This window comes from Brachyistius frenatus, unplaced genomic scaffold, assembly GCF_029030835.1.
Source record: "Brachyistius frenatus isolate BFR_SWC_R1_liver_20210118 unplaced genomic scaffold, ASM2903083v1 Contig_60, whole genome shotgun sequence".
In the NCBI taxonomy this organism is placed as follows: domain Eukaryota; kingdom Metazoa; phylum Chordata; class Actinopteri; family Embiotocidae; genus Brachyistius; species Brachyistius frenatus.
The window spans coordinates 1,217,274-1,239,031 of record NW_027210659.1 but is presented as its reverse complement, the minus strand read 5'-3'; the positions used below and the strand labels follow the sequence as shown (position 1 = coordinate 1,239,031).

The window sequence follows — 21,758 nt, the reverse complement described above, 5'->3', positions numbered from 1 at the left end:
TTGGCTGAACACTGTGTGTACAATTATTACTCTGAACTATTTCGCAGTAGCTCAGCAAGTCCAACTCTTACGACCACGTTTGTTCCTTTACCCTCAAATACTACAGAAGTGTTTGCTTAATTCGGCTCTGGTTGGTTTAAGGAACAAAAAACACTTGGTCGAGGCAAGGGACAAATTATGATAATTGAAGGTATATTAAAATATATATATATATATACGATGACTGAACTGTGTTAAAGTCATGCAATCTTCATCGTTATACAACCATCGTCATCATGGTAACCGTAGATGCTCCTTTTAAAAGATGTTTTTATTTTGAAACACAAAAGACAAACAATTACCCCCCACCTCCCGCATTACAGCAACACACGATGCTTGTACCCTAATTATTTTTACATTAAAAAAATATAATACTTAATAACGGTTGCCCCCTTTTACGATTGTAGCCTTGTTTTGAATATCGGCCTATTTTTGAATAGCCTATGATAAATACAGCGGATACTCGGAGGGCTCTCCACTCTGTGGTCCTCCCATCTGGTACCGAGTATAACCTCGTGTTATTTTGTCCTATCTTTGGCCGAGTCAGCTGGTAGGACTGGATGCTAAACCCGCGGTGAGCGAGTCGTGTTTACAATTGATCCTCCTCTCCGCTGTTGTTTCTGCAGCAGACAGCGAGGACAACTGGATCTTGTAGCAGTGGATGGACATCACGAGGGGTCGTCAGAGACAGAAACCCATCCGTCACGGTTAACGGTGGGTGTCGCTGTCTCTTTCAGTGTCTCTCTCTGTAGATCTGACTTTGAACTGCTGTCTTTATCTCAGCTTTAGGTCGCAGGCATGAGCGGAAGAGTGGGGGATCTGAGTCCTAAACAGGCTGAAGCACTTGAGCAGGTAATAATAATGATAATAACAGTAATGATAATGTTAGTGATGATTTATAACTAGCCTCATCTCACAACTCAATTTCACTTTGCAGTTTGTGGTTTGCTTCAGACCAGATACGCTCCTATAATATCTAGGTTTTAACTCAGCTTGTGTAGTTACACTATCATGCCACTATTTTCTCTCTTATATCGCTTTAATTGTCGTGTAATAACCTATTATGCAACACTGTTTATCATGCACCCTTTTATAAAGGGTTCATGAGCTATAATAACATCTTAACTTCCCTAATCAAACGTTTAGTTTACAAGGATAAGAAAAATCGCAGCCCTGTAATGGTAACAATGACGTTTCTTTATCAACTCTTCATATAGTCTTTTTTAAAATGTTTAAAATGAAAAATGCTTGTTAAGACTTCCCACTGCTAATCTCGCTAGCAATCCAAAACTTCAAAATGCTCAATTTCCATCAGACATGTTAAAGAAAAATCCTGTCAAATAACAGGTTGGAACCAGCCAATGTGTTTGGTGTTTTTGGTTTAAACATGACCAGAAAGGTAAAAAAAAAATACTAAATTTAAGAGAAATGTTTGTCAGTCGATCAGATGTCTAAACTGTTCATTTTAATGGCCTATAACTGATATGTAAACCATTGTTAATGCTTATGACCATTAATAATGTAAATACTTACAAATTTTAAACGCTTTAAAGACAGCAAGCAATTAAATATATTTTAATTGACATGTGACCTACAATTATTGTATCTATAATTTATTTATTATGGATAATGGATGGATGGATAGTTGAAGTGAAGTTAAAAAGTAACATTTCAGTCTATAGATGTCTCATTAATATAATATAATAATAATTTCTTTGCGTATTGAACAGAAATTTAAGCTTTTTTCAAATTTTTGTTTTCATATGGTGTGAAAACCAATTGCTTAATAGAGTGATACATGCAGTGTTAATACAAATGTATGTAAATAAAATGGATTAGATTTTTAATATGAAATTATTTCTTTTGTTTAAGTATTGTCAGATGCCATTTGTGTCCACTTCTGAGAGATTTTTTACAACCTGGCAACCCAAAAAACGTATCAGTCAACAAAGGATATTTTACTTAAAGGAAAGATTATTCTGTTCGCTGTATGTCTAAGATAAGGTGAACTATACTATTAACTAAAAGTCTCCGGAAACACCTGTTCACATTCTTTTCCATTGTTTGGTTTTGATCTTTAAAATGGATGAAGCATTATTGTGCTTCATTTTTTTTTTCATTTGTCTTCCATTGTTATAAGGCTGTTATCTACTTTTCAATTTACAGTTTGGATTTGGTGGAAGAAAATTAAATACAATTTTGGCCTGCGTTTTGGCCTGGTGGTGTCACTTTCCTGTTTCAACATGCCAAGTCTCTTAAGAAACACTTTTGGAGAACTCAAGCAGTCGGCACAACCCTAATCTCAACCCCATAACACGTTGGAGATGAATTAAGATTTGGACTGATCTCACTAATACTAAACCAGAGGAGTGGAAGCAATTTATAGCAACAGACAGGCCTAACTGATAATTCCATAACCATTTTAATGTAAGCCATTTTTCAAGCAACTCATCTTTTAATATCTTTGGGTTTATAGACTGTTGGTTATACAGACAAAACAAGCAATATATTGGTTTATGAAAATTGTGTGACAATTTTCGGCTCTTTTTTTTAAGTCAAATTATTAACCAATTACTGAAGAAAATAATTCATAATTGGCAGGATGCTTAGTTAGAAATGAAAATGTGACATAAGGGCTGCTGCGACTGTTTCTCTACACATGGAAAACATTTTTACAGCCATCTGTTGTTGAAACTTGACATTACATTAAAAAAAAAAAAAAAAATTGCCTACAGTCACCAAGTCACAAGCTTCGGTAGTATTACGAAATGAAACAAACCTAGTAATCGGAAATTAAAAGCTCCATTGTGAAAATTCAAATAGCATCAAACATAGAAATGTTTTGTGTTTTTCAGAACTGTTTTTCGCCTTCAGGCTCATAATTTTAACTGTGAAGATTTTAGATTTCACTGAAAGTCATATGTCTCTTTTTTGCATCTGGCTGTAGTTTCGAGGGAAGATACAAGATATTCTTCCTCAACTTCCTACACAGCATGACCACTTCCTCTTGCGCTGGCTCAGAGGTGAGTTGAAAACGACACGGCAACTCTGGCTTCTACCCGACTGAAACCTGCATTCAAAGAAAAATCTGAAAACCTCCTTCATTATCCCTCTTCGTGATTAATTTGTGGGTATTTTTCCTGTAATCATTTCCCTGCATTCACAGGGAAATCTGTTGCAATAAACAGAAGCTACAGAGAATTATCAAATCATAGGATAATGATGGAACACATTTTGTTCACAGGGTTTGAGAAAGACACTCATGCTCCTCAATATGGTCAAACCGCAACTTAAAACCAAACCTGCTCTGAATCTTGGCAGCTAAACTAGTGACAATTTCAGTGCTTATTCCTTTACTTATAAGTAAATTTAACTGAATCCCAGAGTCTTGACTTTCCTCGGGCAGGGTGAGGTTCTGCAGTCAGACTTAGGAGGAAGTGAGGAGCAATGATTAAAGCAGGCCTTGTTCTGATTCATTCTGGAGCAGAGATCTAGCACTTCGTGTATGCGGTTAATCCAGATCTAATCGCATTAAAAGTGCACTACGATTGCAACAGCCCATCTGCTGCTGTCTTTCTGTTCCTCTCATGGGTTAAAGTTTCCTTGATTTTGATGACAGTGAGAAATTGTTTCATGACAAGAATTCGGAGTGGAAGTAAGGGTGCATTTGTTCTCTTTAATTAGGCCTTACTAAATGACCATAGCAGTTGTGAAATGCCTGCTTTGCCTCACAGAACGCTGAGCATTTCAGTTCCAAACATGGACAATGGAGGTCTGTTTGGACGCTGTATGATTCAAGTTATGTGACTTGCAGCATGAACATAAAGAGGATTGTTATTGAAGATGTATGAATAGTCCAGTTTATTGATTAGAAGCAAATATCCTGAGGTGGCACACAGTGAGAACTAATGATAAACCCCATAATGATCTGGATTAAACTGAATGGGGGATTTTTGTCCTTCATATTTACACAAACCCAGGTTAAACTCCCCTCTATATCCTAAATGGGCACAATGTGTCAACATCAGGCTGAGCTGGCCCACTGACTACATACTTGAATGGCATTAAAATATCATCTTAACTGTCGCTACAACAATACATCACAGCCAGAGTCAAACGGTATGTTGCCTCTTTGCCAAAGGATTTTTTGTTTATACTGTTTGAGTCTTTAATATTGCTGCCATCATGAATCCAAACCTAGTTGGCACTTTTAAAGTTGTTTGTCTCTTTGTTATTAAGTTCATCACTTCTTGTGTACTAGATTGCAAGCAATCAGTCAGAATCGCTTTTACTATAGGCCTTTCAGGGTGAGGATGTAAAAGACCACAGCTTTGTCACAAAAGGTATTCTGCATTTTTCTGTAAGCAGTGGTGTGAGTGATATAAGCAGCTGGTTTGGGAGTTATCAGTTTTTGTGCTAGCCATGAGCTACATTATAAAACTTTGTGACCGGTTTATAAATTATATTTCTTGTGTTATGAAGTGACAGAAGATCCATCTATACCAACAACCCTTTGTTCTCTGTGGTTATTGAAGGACAAAACTAATTTCAACATGAATTGGTTGGAAATCACAATAAACATCTTTAATCTCAGAGTGATGTTTTAGAAAATAACATGCAACCACAACAATGTAAAGGTATCAATGGAGGGCAAGGTGATCGGACACTTAACACTTAACAACCTGCAATAATACATAGCCCCGTCACCTGCCAGATCCTGCTTTGTGCTTTTGTAAGTTTCAGTCACTTGGTGCCCTTGAGGTCCCAGTTAATGTACCAGAACGTAGCATTAGCTAAAGTATAATCCAATGCTGGAGTAAGTTGTAAATCTCACACCCCAACAACAGCACTGTTGTGCTCTTCCTCCAGACTGTCAGCTGCAGAGCTAATCACCTTAGAGGGAGTATTAGACAGTAAACTGTCAACACTGTTTTGCATCAGTCATACTGACACAGTAGTACAATAGTACTGGACATTTTGGACAAGAGGAGTTTTTTTTTTGATGTTGATAATGTTTGATTAATGTTTGATTTTTTTTTAAATATTATAATTGAAGATATTTCAGCATTTCCTAAAGTTTTGTCCAAGAGTCATTTGTGGAAGATGGTACCACAGTGTTTATAGAGTTCTATATAACTTATGCACAATTGTATGCATTTTTAATTCCCACATTTTAGTAATATACTGGTTGTTTCCAGTTAAAGTGACATGGAGACCATGACTGGATGTGTGGAAAAGTTCCCGTGAGTGATGAATTTCTCATTGTGGAGTTGTAACAATGTTTGACGGGAGAGTCTCAGTCTGTTTTCCCAGGCAGGATGAGGCAAACCTCAGTGAAAGGGAAAAAAAACAAGTTTCTTGACCTGGTGAGTTTCATGGCGTGAAAACTGTTGGGGATTATCACATGTAAATATGAGAGCTGTATTCATAAAGATTCCTGGTGGTAAGAGTTACTCTGATGGATGGAAATCTAAGAAAATTCTTAGAATTTTGATGTTTTCGAAGAATTTCTAAGTTAACAGTCGATCCTTGTAAAGATTAAAGTTATTCATCAAGCATCGTAGCTCCTGAGGTGAAAAATTGTTAGCACCAGGGATGAGGACTTTTAAGACGGTTAAGAATATCTTAAGCGGCGGAGAAAATTGTGAATTGTGTACAACGAGGTAGGAGAAATACTTCAAACACTTAATGACTAATGAAACGCTCCGAATTATATTGTGCGGAGATAAATGTTGTGGTGGGTCTCTTTAGAAACATGCTCATATCTCCGACTCAACGCCATAAATGAAAGTGACTACAGCACCGAGATATCTGGCTACTGTAAAAATGTAAAAACAGTGCTTTCACAGACTCATATTGGGACACACTTCATTTAATATCCACTGGATGTCACCCCCATTTCACGTAGAGTACAATCCTATTTTGCTTTTTTTTTATAACACAAATGTTTTTGTCTGTACATTTTAATCTCTTGTTGTGGATATTTTCTGTACCTCTTTCATTTCTCTTTCTCCCTTTCCTCCTCCTATAAAGCACTCTGTAACTTGTATTTGAAAAGTGACGTATAAAATGTGCTTGCTTGCTTTACAATTTCAGTGATAACCTATAGAATACATTGCACTGTAATACTAAATATCATGTGTTGGTGGAATCCTATTTAATTCATCCTCACTGCACTCTGTTTGAAAAACATCTACGTTTTGGACCGTGGATGTCTGTATTATTCATGTCTGCTTCCTTTTTGCTTTCTTTGTTATTTTTTTAGCCAGAAACTTCAATGTCCAGAAGTCTGAGGCCATGCTGCGAAAGGTAATAGACTTAGATTGTCTGTTTTGTAGAATGGGACATTTATTATAGTGTGTGCATGTGCAGCTCTCTTGTAGAAATGCAATGCAGTACAAATCACGTACTGAACTGAAAGCCAAAGTACAACTTCTCTTTCAGTGACTGATTGATATTTGTAGAAGTGCAATCAGCTCCAGCTCAGATTGTCCGGTTTATCAGCGCGGGAGTGGCTCCAGGTTAGAGAGAGGCAGTGTGGTAATGGTTCGCTGTGGAAAAACTTGAGTCATCAAGATAGGAGATAAGATATAGATAAATGGGATGAAATAACTACTTATGATGGCTGAGTAAAATTTACATTTACCTCACTGTAAAGTTGATTTTTGTCCATTGAAGGACAGAGGAGCTCCAAATAAAATTGGCAGTCACCCAGCCTAGACATGTGAAGCTGTGTTTGAAAATATTGACCTATTTACACCTCCAGCAGACAGTTGCATTCCTTTGGTATAATTTTTTAGCGGTCCTAAATCCAGTTCTCACTCTCTGTTCACATTACATGTGTTACTTTGGAACAACAGTCAGTAGGGGAGAGCGGGTTAATATGAGCCACCCTGATCGTCAAAATTAGTGCTGCGACCACACAGATACACACAGTTAGTACTTTAGTAAATTACTATATGAGGCTATACTCTTTAGCTGAATTTTAACTCTAAACTGCTGGATGGTACAAGTTTGTTAAAATGGCAGTAGTGAGCTAAATTAAACCAAAAGGCCTTGGGGTAGTTGAGCCAGTTTATTTCAGTTTGTACAAATGCGGCCACCTCTATTGAAATTCTTTTGCTTTGATGCTGCATTGTATGAGGTGACAATGTTCAGTTTTACTTCAACATAAGGTCAAAACATATAAAAGTACTGCTCAATCAAAAGTATGGACCAATCATTTCTCTTGGAAAATGTCATCACCAATCGTAGAAGAGGTCGTGTAGCTTGGTATAGGGAGCTCCATGATAGGGAGAGGATCTCCGTAGAGTGAAAGAAAGCTCTAAGATCAGCAAACCCCTTTGATTTTCCATAATGATTTTTTTATGAGAAATATAGATTTCCTTATACCAATATCCTCCTCCAATAAAGACTTATTTGAAGTGGTAAAGCTATTTCTTGTACTAATACGATATGAAAGTAATCCTACCCGTCACTTTGAATTATGTTTATGTCTATTTCGTATTTGCACCAAAGTCTGTTTGACACCACTGCGGGTGCAGATGTAAGAAGAACTCTAACATTCTCATACATGCCATTACAATCAAAGGGACATTAATTGAATAGAATGTAATTATGGTCTGATTTACCTGTTCTATAATGATGAAGCAGGTGGAGCCTATTCATTTACACATTCACAAAGTGAATCCATTTGGCAGCTGCAACTGTATTGCTTTTAGCCTGGATTAACTTCTTTGTATATGTATAATACAGTAGTTTTTCTTCGTTTGTAAAATATGTCACTCTGCTGCCAGTTGAATTGTCCATGTTTGTGATGATCATGTGCAGCAAAAATGGCCCTATGTTGAACTTGTTTTGTAGTACAGGCCTGAGGTATAGTTCTACCATCTCATCAACCAATCCACTGAAATTTCATCATTTAAGACTTCGCTCCAAATAAATGTTTGCAGAAAGTCCCTCAAGGCATTCCTAAAATATCACATTCAGAACGATCTAATTGATCTTTACCTTTGACCAGCAAAATATAATTATTTCATCCTTGAGACCAAGTTAAGGTTTGTACCAAATTTAAAGAATTTCCCTTGAGGCCTTCCTAACATATCGCTATCACAAGAGTAGCACAGACAAAAAGGACGGACAGAGACCTGGACCTTTGACCACCAAAATCTGTTGCGTTCTTTCTTAGATATAAGTGAATGTTTGTTCCAAATTTGAAGGAAGTCTCTGTTCCAGAGATATCACGTTCACAAGATGGGTTAGATGTTTGGTCACAGGGACCTTGACCTTTGACCAATAAAATCTAAGCACCGTATCTTTGAGTTACAGTGTGAATGTTTGGGCAAAAGAAATTCCATCAAGGCGTTCTTAAAATATTGTGTTTACAAGAACGCAATATTTACACTTCCAGCAGACAGTGCGGAGGTCACAGTGACAAGTAGTGCTCACTGCAAAGCCAATTTGACTTGATCCTGAATGTATTCAGTCTATCCTTGAGTCCAAGTGAACATTTGTGAAAAATTTGAAGTAAGTCTCTGAAGGTGTTACTGAGATATCGGACTCAAGAGAATGGGTGGGAGGTGACGGTGACCAGCTCAATCTTATCAGTTTATCATTGCTACCAAATTATGTTTTTGCCCAGTTGGAAGAAATTCCCTCAAAGGGTTCTTGAAATGTCGCTGATTAAGAATGGGGCATACGGATGAGAGGGATGTGATGTCTTGACCTTGAACTTTGACTTTTGACCATGAGAGTTTGCCTCGCATTTTAAGAAATTGTTCAAGGCGGTCCTGCGATATTATGTCACAGGGACCTGTTTATCCTTGGTACCAACAGAATCTTTTTGCCTAGTTTGAAGAAATTCCCTCAAAACCTTCTTGAGATATTGCCTTCATGAGAATGGGATGAACAGACAGATGGAAACCCAGAGGAATAAAACCGGTCACATTTTCCATTGATAAGGAAAACATTTTCCGGTTTATATACATATATTTACAATAAATGTCCTTGCTGAGCTTTCTTCAGTACTCTCCTAAATTCCACAAATTTCCAACCATTTACTACTACGTTTGATGACTACTTTGTCTCCAGTCTACCAGTATTTCTTTTGTTTTTGAAACTTCACGTTGTCGTCACTGCTACTTTAGCTCTACTTATTCCTCTGCATCTCTTTACACTTATTTAGATGTACATCATTGTTGTCTATCATTTCAGGGATGTGGTTCATGATTGTTAGAACTTATCTTACTGGAAGTGGGAAATACAGTCAGACAGTAGCTAACAGTAGATCTGAACTACATGACAACTATATTGTGAAGATATCTTCATTATTTCTTTGCCCTTTTGTAGATACGGGAAAAATTATTTATTTTAGTTCACTCTTACTTCTTAAGTCTATTAACCAAGCTAAAACAATTTTTTTTTTTTTTACATTTCTATATGTATTGTACAGTGGATAGACATATATATAATGTCTAAAACCTACTCAACCACTTAAATCACTACGTTGTTGGGTAGATTTGGGGCGGCACGGTGGTGCTGTCGCCTCACAGCAAAAAGGTTACGGGTTCAAATCCGGTCCTGGGCCTTTCTGTGCAGAGTTTGCATGTTCTCCCTGTGCTTGCATGGGTTCTCTCCAGGTTCTCTGGCTTCCTCCCATCATCCAAAAACATGCACCTCAGGTCAGGTTACCTGGCGCCGCGCTAGTGGCAGCCTGCTGCAGCAGCTCCCCCCTGAGAGCCCCCCTGCTGTAGTGAAGAAATTTCCCCTCGGGGATTAATAAAGTGAATAAAATAAAAAAAATTAAAAAAAAATCTGTGGCTGTACAATCAGTCAATCATTAAGGAAGTACAAAAAATACTAATATTACTTCTAAACTTACCATCTACCCATTTTTTCTTCCAGCATTTGGAGTTCAGGAAACACATGAAAGCAGACACAGTGATCACTGATTGGCGTCCACCAGAGGTAAAACCTTCAATACTGTAATTCACTGTAGATAATTTTGACATTTTATGGGAATGTTTTATTTCGATAAATGCATCATGAATCCTCTCCTTGATAAGTATTCAAGTACACATCTGATGGAACCAGGTGTTTGACATTTGAAATGGATGTCGTTTGCAGGTGATAGAGAAGTATCTGTCAGGAGGGATGTGCGGTTATGACCGTGAGGGCAGTCCTATCTGGTATGATGTCATTGGACCTGTGGATCCAAAAGGCCTCTTCTTGTCTGCCTCCAAGCAAGACTTCATCAAGTCCAAGATCAGAGATTGTGAGATGCTGCAAAGGGAATGCAACCTCCAGTCAGAAAGGGTAAGAGCAGATACCACTGATGACAGGACAGAGATCATGTGATCCTGTGATCCTGTTCACCGTTGATACTAAAATGTGTCTCGGGCAAAGGTATAGTGTTGTGTACAAAACACATCAGATTATATCACTGAATCCATATTTAAACTAATCCATCCATCCATCCATTATCTATACCCGCTTTTTTTTTTGGGGGGGGGGGGGGGGGGGCTATCCCAGCTCACTTTGGGCGAAGGCAGGGTTCACCTTGGACAGGGCCAACACATAGAGACAGACGGAAACAAAGACCATTCACGCTCTTATTCACACCTAAGGGCAATTTGTAGAACCACCAATTAACTTGAGGCGCATGTTTTTGGATGGTGGGAGGAAGCTGGAATACCCGGAGAGAACCCTTGCAGGCACAGGGAGAACATGCTAACTCCGCACAGAAACACCCAGACGTGGATTTGAACCCAGAACCTTATAGCATATGTATGATAATAAGCATCCATTATTTCAGTGATTTCCAATTTGAGAATCAAGAGCCCCACATGGTGCATTTTTACCGACACCGTTCCATCCATCACACTGATCAGTGAAAATAGCAACTCACTGCAAGTGTAGAAAAAAAGCCCCCTGCACATAAATTGTACATATTAAATGCCAATGCGCCTGACTCCTGCGCTAGGCACAAAAATAGGGTCCATAGTCTTAATGGGCCATGTTTCAGGCACTATTTCATATTTGTCCTGTTGTGTGACAACATAAACAGAGAAATATGGAAATGAGAACAGTACTGTTGGTGCTCTTAAAACAATTTACTTATATTTAACATGTAAATCCATTTTAATCCTGTTCAGAGTCTGGATTTCTTTTAGGCATTCAGGACAGCATATTTGTTTCTCGGTTTTACTTGCTTATCTCTACAACTTTTATTTTATTTTATTTTTTTAATATATAATAATATAAAGATAACAGTCAAATTATTTGAAATGCATAGTTTTTACAACCACCAAATTCTCCCTGAATGTGTTGAGGCCTCTCTGGTGTCAAAAGCTAGTTGTCAAGTAGTTTTAAATTAGTCCACTTCCAATGTGTGCAAATAAGGGTGTGCATAGGCTATACAATGTTTTGGATCTATGTTAGTTCTGTACCTATTAAAGCAGAAAGACGTAGGAACTATATTGCAAATATGCACACAATATCTGTTTATTTATCTAAATTTATATAGTTAAAAATCACATTGTAATTCCTCAAGTTTAGTTTTCTACTTAACACATCATTTTAGCCAGATTATCCCTTGTAGCATATTGTCATAATGATTGTGTAATAATAATTGTATAATAATACTAATGACGACGACAACAACAACAACAACAATGTATCACTATGTTTTAGTGACATACTTTTCTGGAGCAGGTTTGGGTTAGTGGTCAGCAGAAGCCAAGAATGAACTACCAACCTTCCAATTAATAGTCAGCTCTACAACCTGAACTAAAGCTATTTTTCTCATTTGTATCTTATAGGTTATTTTATTGATTAAGTCTTCTTGTCACTGTTTTCATCCAGCTGGGGAAGAATGTGGAGTCAATCACTATGATCTACGACGTTGAAGGTCTGGGTCTGAAACACTTATGGAAGCCTGCTATAGAAACATATGGAGAGGTATAGTGATACACAGATACGTTGTATACAAAAAAATAAATAAAAGTAAAGCAGACTAAAAGGTTTGGTGGCATCTATGTTTCTCTGTCACACCAGATCCTCCAGATGTTTGAAGATAACTACCCAGAAGGCCTGAAGAGACTTTTTGTTATTAAAGGTAAATTGGTCCTTCAAAATAAATGAATAGTCGCCCAAGAGAGGACAGTAATCGAATCCATCGCTATTTTCGCTTTCATGTTTGTTTTTTAATGATCGAATGTCCTGAAATTTACTGATGAGTAAATAACTTTTGAATGTTACATTTAAATTTTCACTTCTGCAGCCCCCAAACTGTTTCCTGTGGCCTACAACCTCGTGAAGCACTTTCTAAGTGACAATACACGACAAAAGATCTTCATTCTGGGGGGTGAGACGCTACATTATTGCATCCCGCTTTTGACAATATCAACCAAAACCGAGTTGAAATGAGTATTGATTTTCCATCTTTATAGATGACTGGCAGGAGGTTTTATTGAAATACATTGAGGCAGAGGAGCTGCCGATGATGTATGGGGGTAAACGGACAGATCCTGATGGAGACCCTCGCTGTCGGACCATGGTGAGTTGGAGATGTGATATCCTGCACACCCATAGATTCTGGGAGTTTTTTGGTGCAAAAGTTGGAGGAGAAGGGTATCCATCGGAGACATACAATTAATACTTTAGGCTCATTGATTCACTCGTGAGAAAAAAATTCCCCTAAGCAAGCTTTTAAAGACAGTTTACATTCAAATTTGTCATGATCTAGTTGGTTTCTGTTTTATCAAAGTGATTTACATAATCATTAGCATCCTTGCAAAAGTGGTTTAATAATGTGTAGTGTTTAACAAGCCTTAAATCCTTTTTCACCTTACATAAAAAACAACCAACTTTATGTCACGACTAAAACCAAACAATGAATTGATCCTGCTAATAATTATTATCGATAAACCAAAGCTGGACTCACCTTATGTCTGTGCCATGGATTATTATTTGATGATTCAGATGGGGGCTGTCTGTCTCTTCTCAACTGGCTGTTATTTAATCCTAAAACCACTTCAACAAAAGCAAAGATTAGCACCAAAGGATTTAGGTATTTACAAAAGGTATGATCATCAATTCAAACCTTATATTTCTTTGAGTGACATTGCTCAGCCCATAAAGACAGACAACCTTGGAAACATATAGAATATGAGACAACTTTGCTTTTTAAAACTATCATTGGCTACAAGTCTCATTCCAACTACTGCCGATCAGTTCTCCTCTAAAAAAATATAAAAATCTGAGTAGCAATTAACTCAGTGGCAATATAGTGAAGTATGCTTGCTTTGGGGTTGTTTTAAAGTATCAACTCTGTTTTCTGACACTTTTGACTCCTACCCTGTCGGTTTCTTTCACTGTTATGCATTCTGTGCTTATGTAGTTTTTGGCAGCTTATAGATTTGCTTCAGCAAAAGACTGGCAGGCTACTATTCAAACTGTGCACTTGGAATTTTGACTGGCAAAACTACGTTTATGTGAGTTCCTGTCCCACTATATTTTTCTGTCACAGCCGAGCAAAAAACTATTCCTAAACAGGGATAAAGTAATACTGGTGATCTGACCACGGTGTACCTTTCCTTTGTCTGAAGGCAGCTAGTATAGCTCCTCTGTGACCCTGTACCTCCTGTACAGCGGGTATATGTAATGGATGGAATAAAGTAAAACTCAGTGGTTGGGAATTTCTTTTCTTACAATGGATCCTAAAATGTTCAGCTAATGTTGGATATTTTAGGAATCCAGTTACACTGGAATGAGCCAGTTTGATCACCATTGGTCAATGAGATTGCAAGAAATACTCTGGACCGGCAGGGTGAAGATGAATAAGTACAGCTGCACACGCGCTAAAAAGTTTGCTCCATCTATTTTGTTACAATACCTGCTCGGATGCACTGAAATAGTAGTGTGCTTTGTGAAAAGTGTGAAATAGCAACAACAGAATAATTGCCTGTATTTGCAGACAACCTGAAGGAAATTGCAGATGAGAAAAAAAAAATGATGAAAAATGTTTCAAAAACACTCCTGCTTCATCCCACTGCTCTCCTGCCCCGCTATGTAGAAATGGAATAGGCTAAGGCATCAACACAAATCTTGTCAGACCTATAGTTCTGTTTTCTAGCCAATAGGTGTCAAGCAAATAGCAGCCATGAGTGCAGAAAACAGCAGCTTTATTAGTCCTGCACTTGTAGATGATGCTCTAGATGAGGAAACTGACCTGTGTTTATCACTGTTTCTGTAGATAAAAAATTGGCCGAGGAGAGATGAAGAACAGAGGAAGCAAAATTAATTTTGACTGTGTTCGAGGTTCAAGGAATCGAGAAGCTCAACCTCAGTGTTTTCTTTTTTAACTTGACAATTTAACTACTTTTCTTAGTCGACAGCTGTGTTTCTTATTTTGGTTAGAGTGTAGGGGGACCAGACTCCAACAAAACAAATGTTGGGCAAAGAGTATGTCTGTGTGGGATAATGTGGGACACGTTACCAAAGCTGAGGTTGTCTAAAATTATTAGATGTCTATCTCACTTAGAACATAATAACACACAAATAGACTATGGAGGGTAACACACCAGGCCTTGAGGAAGTGAACAATTAGATTTGATTTCAATGCAACTTTCCAAACTCCCATACTGAGTAAACACAGTAAGCATAAAGGCAGCTAAAGTAGATGGTCTTATGTGGTAGCCTGGCCTGCGCCGACTGTGGCTCGCGGCTTTAGTTTCCTTCGGTGTGAATAACAGTCTGGGTACTCGGCCCGTATTAGTGTTTGCACTGCCACTCTGAAGGGCGGACCAATCAGCGACCAGTAGCGGCGGTTAACCACGTTTGTCCCGCCCTTCCTTCACTGTGATTGAACGGCTGTTGACAGGGATGACGGCAACTCTCGATGACGGGGGGAAAAAAACGCTGAACACACTCAGCACCTCGTCACGCTGCTGGCGTTCATTAAAATCAACTATAAAAACACGCTGTGCTCAGGAAAAAAAAACTTTGGTGGACATGCTAGGTAGTTGTGGTGGTGGCCGAGTGTCTGCCGGTTTCGGAGCAAGCTGATTGGTTATAATTAACCTGAGGTTTACGCCCAGTGTTACTATCAGTCTGCTGACCTGTATTGGTGGGGTTCTGCACAGTGTTTACTACAAGAGTTATCTCACCACTGTTTCCTTGTCTGTCCAGCTGTCATCGTTGGGTTTCAGTGAAAATGTATTTGTTATAGCTGTGTTTGCAGATTTTAGTCATTTAGAAATATGTGGGGCATTGTCTCAATAAAGTGGGACACTTGATCACCCTATTAGAGTGTAGAGTTTGATGTTACAAACCAGTGCTATTCAGGCCTCCAGATACTTGTGTGGTTTGTTGTGGTGCACAGGCCTATTTTTGACAGAAGCTTAAGAGGAGTTCAAGAGAAACTGAACAGAGCAGATCGGCCAGGCAGGAAGTCAGAGGAAAATGAAAAGAAAATCCAGTCAATTTTAAAAATCAAACACCCCGTGCTGACTCGAGATCAGACAATACATCACTATATTATCGTCTCTTTCAATAGAGGAGGAATTGAGTTTTTTAATGACCAAAACACTACAAGCTGTATTAACTTTGGGCCTCATTCACCAATCAAAATGTATTCTTAAAACCAACTTACACAGTTTTTATGAAGATTCTGGCATTCAGCAATGTTTTCTTATTTGGTATTTTGTTCTTGGGTAAGAACAAAATCTAGGCACACAAGAGAGCACTTAAGCACATCTCAGTATTGACATGTTTGAGAAAAAATAATTGTTTAATGTGTTTTCTTCAATTCTGCAGTTGAATAATATTTAATTTACAATGGGTTTTTTTTAATTCATAATTTTAATAATTATTTTCATTACTTCACAAAACATTATGGTTTTGAAAAAACACTACACTAACACTGCAAGGATCAGACAACAGACTTGCTGTCCAAGTTTGACAGCAGTGAATTGGTTGTTCATAAATTATAATAAATTTGACTTTTATCTTTTTATCCTTTTGTCTTTTTACTTAAAAAAAAGAAAGTATAGTGAATTCATCAAAGTGTTTCTAGGATTGTAAGCAGTGTCAGTGTTTGGGTTGTTTGCCCCTGAATGTTGAGGATCTGAGATCTGACATAGGGCAGTTGAACAGGATCTGGGTGCAGGTATGTTGGTGCTCCTGCAGGAAGATGCAGTCTGCGAGCTGCTGGTTATTTTTACATTACAGGTTTTGTGCCATTCCCTTGATACAACACACACTGAACAATCCCATCACATGCATCTTTGAATTTTTTTTTTATATCCAGTACTTCTGCTACGCTAATAAGTATGACAACATTCGCTGTTTACTTCCTGTAGCAGCACTTCGGCTTCAGAATGACTGCAGTTGGTTTTCCTCTTGGAGTCGGCTGCTCCACAGTCTGTAGGCATTATTTAAGTTTTGTCTTAACTTTTCTCCCTCACTTTCTGTGATTCCGTATGCACACAGCCCTTCATGTCCTTTAATGGGCATTGGCAGGGCATATACTTATGCTAATTAGGAACCAATGGCACGTGCTTTCACCTTACTAGGACCGCGAGATTCATCAATATAAGAACACAGTTGTGAACACGTTTAAGAACACGCTATGAATCTGATGTAGACTTTTTCTAAGGACATTTCTTAAGAACAAATTTAAGAAAAATCTTAAGAAGATATTGGTGAATGAGGGCCATTGTCTTGATGGCAGCACATGTTGCTCAAAAAACAATATATATCGTTCAGCATTAATGGTTTCTTCTTGATGACAGAGTAGTAACCTGCTTTTGTGGATGCAGCGACAGTGTTCACAGACAACAGTTTTCGGAAGTGTGCCTGAGCCCCTGCAGTGATTTCCACTACAGATTTGTCTGTTTTTAATACAGTGCTGCTTGAAGGCCATCCAATATTGTTTTTTTTAGCCTTGTCCTTATCGTACAGAGACTTGTCCGGATGTTTGGAATTTTGTATTGATATTATGTACCATAGATGATGATCTTTGCAATTGTACGTTGATGAACATTATTTCTTAAATTGTTAAACTATTTGCCTATAGTCTTTCACAGAATGATAAAAAAAATATCTAATTTTCAACTTTTGTTATGTTGTCTTTGTTCTATTTTCAATTAAATATCGATTGTATTAATGATTAAAATCATTACCATATGCTTTTATTTCCATTTTACATACCTTCCCAGCTTTTTATTTTGGAAACGGGGTCGTAGCCAAATAACTCGAAATTGTCATAGCAGTAGTCCACTGTTGGTATGCACAAAAATGAATGAAAATGAAAAAAAAAAATCTAAGGGCAAACACTGCTTGTTCTGATTAATTGGTTAGGTATTCATGTGCAATTTGTTCAAGAAAAACTTGTTCGAAATAACATATTTAACATGTAATTTTTTTCATTCAGTGATCATAGGCTATTGGGGTGCATAGCCTGATGCAAAAAAGATAAAGAACATATTTTCCTACTTATCACCTGCTGGACTGACTGACATTAGATTACACTACCCACTCAGCTGAGTTAACATCAGGAAATTACTGCACTGTTGGTTTGGTCTATTATTGCACTGTTCTGGGAAATCCCATAACCTGAATTGCATGCAAATAAACCAGAAACTAAACAAGAGAGAACACTTTGATCTTTTGTGAGTTTTTGTTTGTCAAAGTAATTAATTTTTTTTTTTGCAAAAGGAGAAAAAATTTAAAGGATTCATAGATATATAATGGCAAAGTAAGTGAAGCTTTTTTGTTTTTGCTCCATTTTTTTTTAACCCTCCAACTACTATGGCATTTCACATACAAGTGTTTGATGCCTGTATTTTCACTCCTTGTGTGTCTGTTTCAGATAAACCACGTTGGCCCGGTTCCCTCCTCCTACTATGTGCGGGACCATGTTAACGTAGAGTATGAGCAGTGTATCACGGTCAGTCGAGGTTCTTCCCAACAGCTAGACTATGAGATCTTGTTTCCCGGATGCGTTCTCAGGTTTGTTATTTACATCATAATGGTACTAAAACCATTATAATAATGGATTAGTATAAGACGTTTTTCAAAGATTTATCTTTTATTTTTGTTTGCAAAAAAGGTGTTATAAGGTTGTGAAAGTTTTATACAGCAAAACCTGATTTCCATCTTAATTCCTGCTGTCAGATTAAAAGCCAGGAGAATGAAAAAAGTCAACAATAACAGAATATTCAGTAATCATAAATTTGGTGGCTCAATCCCCAGTTCTTCCTGTCCACATGTGTCAGTGTCCTTGGGCAAGACATTGAACCCCGTGCTGCTCTCAATTTCAGGCGAGCACCTTGTATGGCAGCTTTGTCGCCATTGATGTGCGTGTGTGTGTGTGAATGGGTTTATGGCAGGAAAAAACTAAAGTACATTGAAGACCGTTAAGTTAAAAAGCACACTAAGTGAAAAAGGCTCAATGTAAGTGCAAACCATATACGCTTCTTCTTCTGTGGTTATTCAAGTACTCATCAAGTTTGTCACAGATGTTCACTATGCTTCAGCAATGAATAGTTTAGATTTTGGAGGTCAAAGGTCAGAGCTCAAGGTCACTGTGACCTTATGTCTTTCCCATTCCTTTAAGGGTGATACATCAGGAATACCTTCAGGGGTCTTCTTGAAATTTGGCACAAACCTTCACTTTGCCAAGGATGAACTGAAAATATTTTGGTGGTGAAAGGTCAAAGGTCAACTTGACTTTGAGTTCACATCCATTTCCAACTGTGAATGCATTATCTCTTAATTTTGAATAAGTCTCTTCCAATGTGGTACAAACAATTATTTGGAATCAAGGATGACCTGATTAGAATTTGGGAGTCAAATATCACAGTCACTGTAAATTCATGTTTATATCGGTTGCAAAGTATGCAAACTACGACTTGAGTGGTTAGTGGAGGCATACAACTACTGTATACACTACAATGGTGAACTCTTTATTATTAATGTAATGGCAGTTATAATATTGTATTTTGTTTTGTAATACCACACCTGACTAAAATAATTTATAAAGAGATGGCCTCCTTTCCAAGTTGGTGTCTTTTTTCTAATGAACAAGATACCAAATAACACAGTCTTAGCTGTTTTTCATCAATCAAATCCACCAAAAAACAAAACAAAATAAAACATTTGTTAATTTTTTTTTTTTATGTCTTGTTAGATGGCAGTTTTACAGCGAGGGTGCAGACATTGGATTTGGGGTGTTTCAAAAGGCTAAAAAAGGCGAATGGAAAAAGGCGGCTCAAATGCTGGAAGTCGTGCCCAGCCAGCGATACAATGCCCACCTAGTGCCCGAGGATGGATCACTGACCTGTGAGCGTCCAGGAGTCTGTGAGTAGTCTACTTGGTTGTTGATCAAATGTTCCTGCAACATTAAATCTTGTCGGATGAATATTCTATTCTGTCTGTTCTCCACAGATGTGCTGAGATTTGACAATACCTACAGCATCTTTCAGGCCAAACGAATCAGTTTTACTGTTGAGGTCCTACTTCCCGACCACTTACAGTCTCCACAGAATATCGGGGGTCCAGCAACCATCAGCAAGCCGAGGGCAACAGCCAATCATAATGATAAGGAGAATTTTCCACTCCCATGATGTCAGATCAGCAGTGTTTAGCCACTCATAGTAAGCAGGACATACTTGACTTAAACTGTAAAATGCTGCCAATAGATGTGAACTTATAGTATCATATCAGAATGTGTGATGACTCTACATTTTTATGACCTCATTTACATGATGCCATTTGGGAAACATTTCTTTACACATTCGAAACTAAAACACATTTATAAAACACATTGGTCACACATGGAAGGATACAGCTTCATTTTTTTTTTTTTTATCGTTTTATTGTATTTTGTGTTTTTGTTCCATATATACTTTCAAAAAGTTTAAGTTAGCCATCAAGAAAACCAGGTTCGTAGCACCATGGCCAATAAGAATTAATATGTAATGGAGTGTAAAATGGGTAACAACAATAAAATTCAACATGAGTGTGGTGGCGGGGTGTGGTTAGCTCAGCTGCAGGGGGTAGAGAGTGGGAGGAGTGGTTCAGGGAACGGTGCCGGGAAGGTGTGATGAGCGCAGCTGAGCCGAATACGGACTGATGAGCACAGCTGAGCTGGATGTGAACTGATGAGCTCTCCCCTAATAAAGGGAAGCAGGGAGAAGGAGGAAGAGGAGAAGTGGCTGCACGAAGACGTTGGTGTATGGGCCGGGCAAATAAAGGCATTTTACACCTCTCTGTGTCCAGGAGAGACCCCGGTAGCACCAACTTTGCTACAATGAGAATTAAATAAAAAATAAAAATTGTGTATGTAACATTTTCTATCAATATGTTTTTTTTGTGTGTGGCATAAACATTTGCTAATGGTTCTTTCATAACAATCAAAAAGTAGTATGAGGGTTCATTGAAGTGGCAACAAAATTCTAAAATATGCAGTATCAGCCATATAAAATCCATGGGCAAATATGTTTGGAGTAAAAACCTTAGTCAATATTCTGATCTTACAGCAAATAATATTTTGTTCTTGTTTGTATTTAATTTTTGGTATTGGCGGATAGCGTGCCTTTAAATATTTATTTTCTAATTTATTTACAACCAATAAGAGTTTAAAGCAATACATAATAATTTATACTACTGAAATATAAAAGCTTATTCAAGTCTTGTCATTACAGTGAAAGTGACTGAAACATTTGGAAAATATACTAATCTCACCAGACAGTTTAGTAGATTGTGGCTAAATGTAGATTGTGGTTGAAAAGTGGAAGGTTTCTCACAATATATTAATTGTTGAATTGTAACATTTCAGAAATATATTGATGAATATACTTTTTATAATTTGGTTTGGCCTTTGTGTTTGGAAAGGAAAGTTGTTGCGAGACAGGTCAGAGTATGTCTGAGAGGGGGCAGTATCATGTCATGTCAGTGTTATGCTAACTTTGCACTCTTTACCTCTATTGAACAGATATGTTTTTCTTATATCCTGTAAAGCTGTATATATTAAGATTTATGTCACTATATATAATATATAATAAAATATCAACCAAAAATAAAAATGTCAGTGAATAAAACTCACTGAAGCAAAACAAAATAAACGTGTCATAAGCAAAACTCATCTTGTAAACTAATGGTCTTTTACTTTTTTGATCATATGTCAGCATGTTCCGCTGCCAGCTCTCTGATTTGTCTTACTTATTGTTTGCAGTTCTCAGCAACCTCTCACATGGGTGAGTTTTTTCCAGGTGTTCATTCACATTGATAAAAATCATACAATTTTGCCATTCAAGTGTATGGTGTTTGTCATTATAAATACAGACAGTTGCAGATATGGATTAGCAACTGAAATTATGGCTAGTCAAAATGTAGATATGTAGATATATTGAGGATTTGTTCTTTAGCCACCATATAAAGCAAATCTCCAGAACTGCCTTCTTTCATCTACGTAATATTAATAAAAACAGCGTGATACAGTAAAGCTAATTCATGCATAGGTTAGATTATTGTAATTCCTTGTTGTTAGGATGTCCAAATTACTCATTAAAAACCTGCAGCTGATCCAAAATGCTGCAGCAAGAGTACTGACAGGATTTAGCAAGTGAGATCATAGTTCTCCTGTTTTAGTTTCTCTTCATTGGCTTCCTGTTAAATAAAGAATATAATTTTAAATTCTCCTGCTGGTTTGCAAA

At 37.5% G+C, this 21,758-nt stretch overlaps 1 protein-coding gene across 2 annotated transcripts; it reads left to right on the top strand.

Moving 5' to 3' along the window:
- Positions 1–591: 591 nt before the first annotated feature.
- Positions 592–20,309, top strand: LOC138625202 (SEC14-like protein 2). Of its 2 annotated transcripts, none has more exons than XM_069705962.1 (13): positions 592–753; positions 829–891; positions 2,987–3,062; positions 6,305–6,348; positions 9,943–10,005; positions 10,165–10,353; positions 11,902–11,997; positions 12,094–12,154; positions 12,320–12,403; positions 12,489–12,595; positions 17,912–18,051; positions 19,232–19,401; positions 19,489–20,309. In XM_069705962.1, exons 2-13 carry the CDS (start codon positions 838–840, stop codon positions 19,665–19,667), a joined length of 1,263 nt encoding a protein of 420 aa, XP_069562063.1. In that variant the 5' UTR covers positions 592–753; positions 829–837; the 3' UTR covers positions 19,668–20,309. The 2 variants fall into 2 exon arrangements, with proteins under 2 accessions (XP_069562063.1, XP_069562062.1); XM_069705961.1 differs by having other exon boundaries at positions 823–891.
- Positions 20,310–21,758: the final 1,449 nt, after the last annotated feature.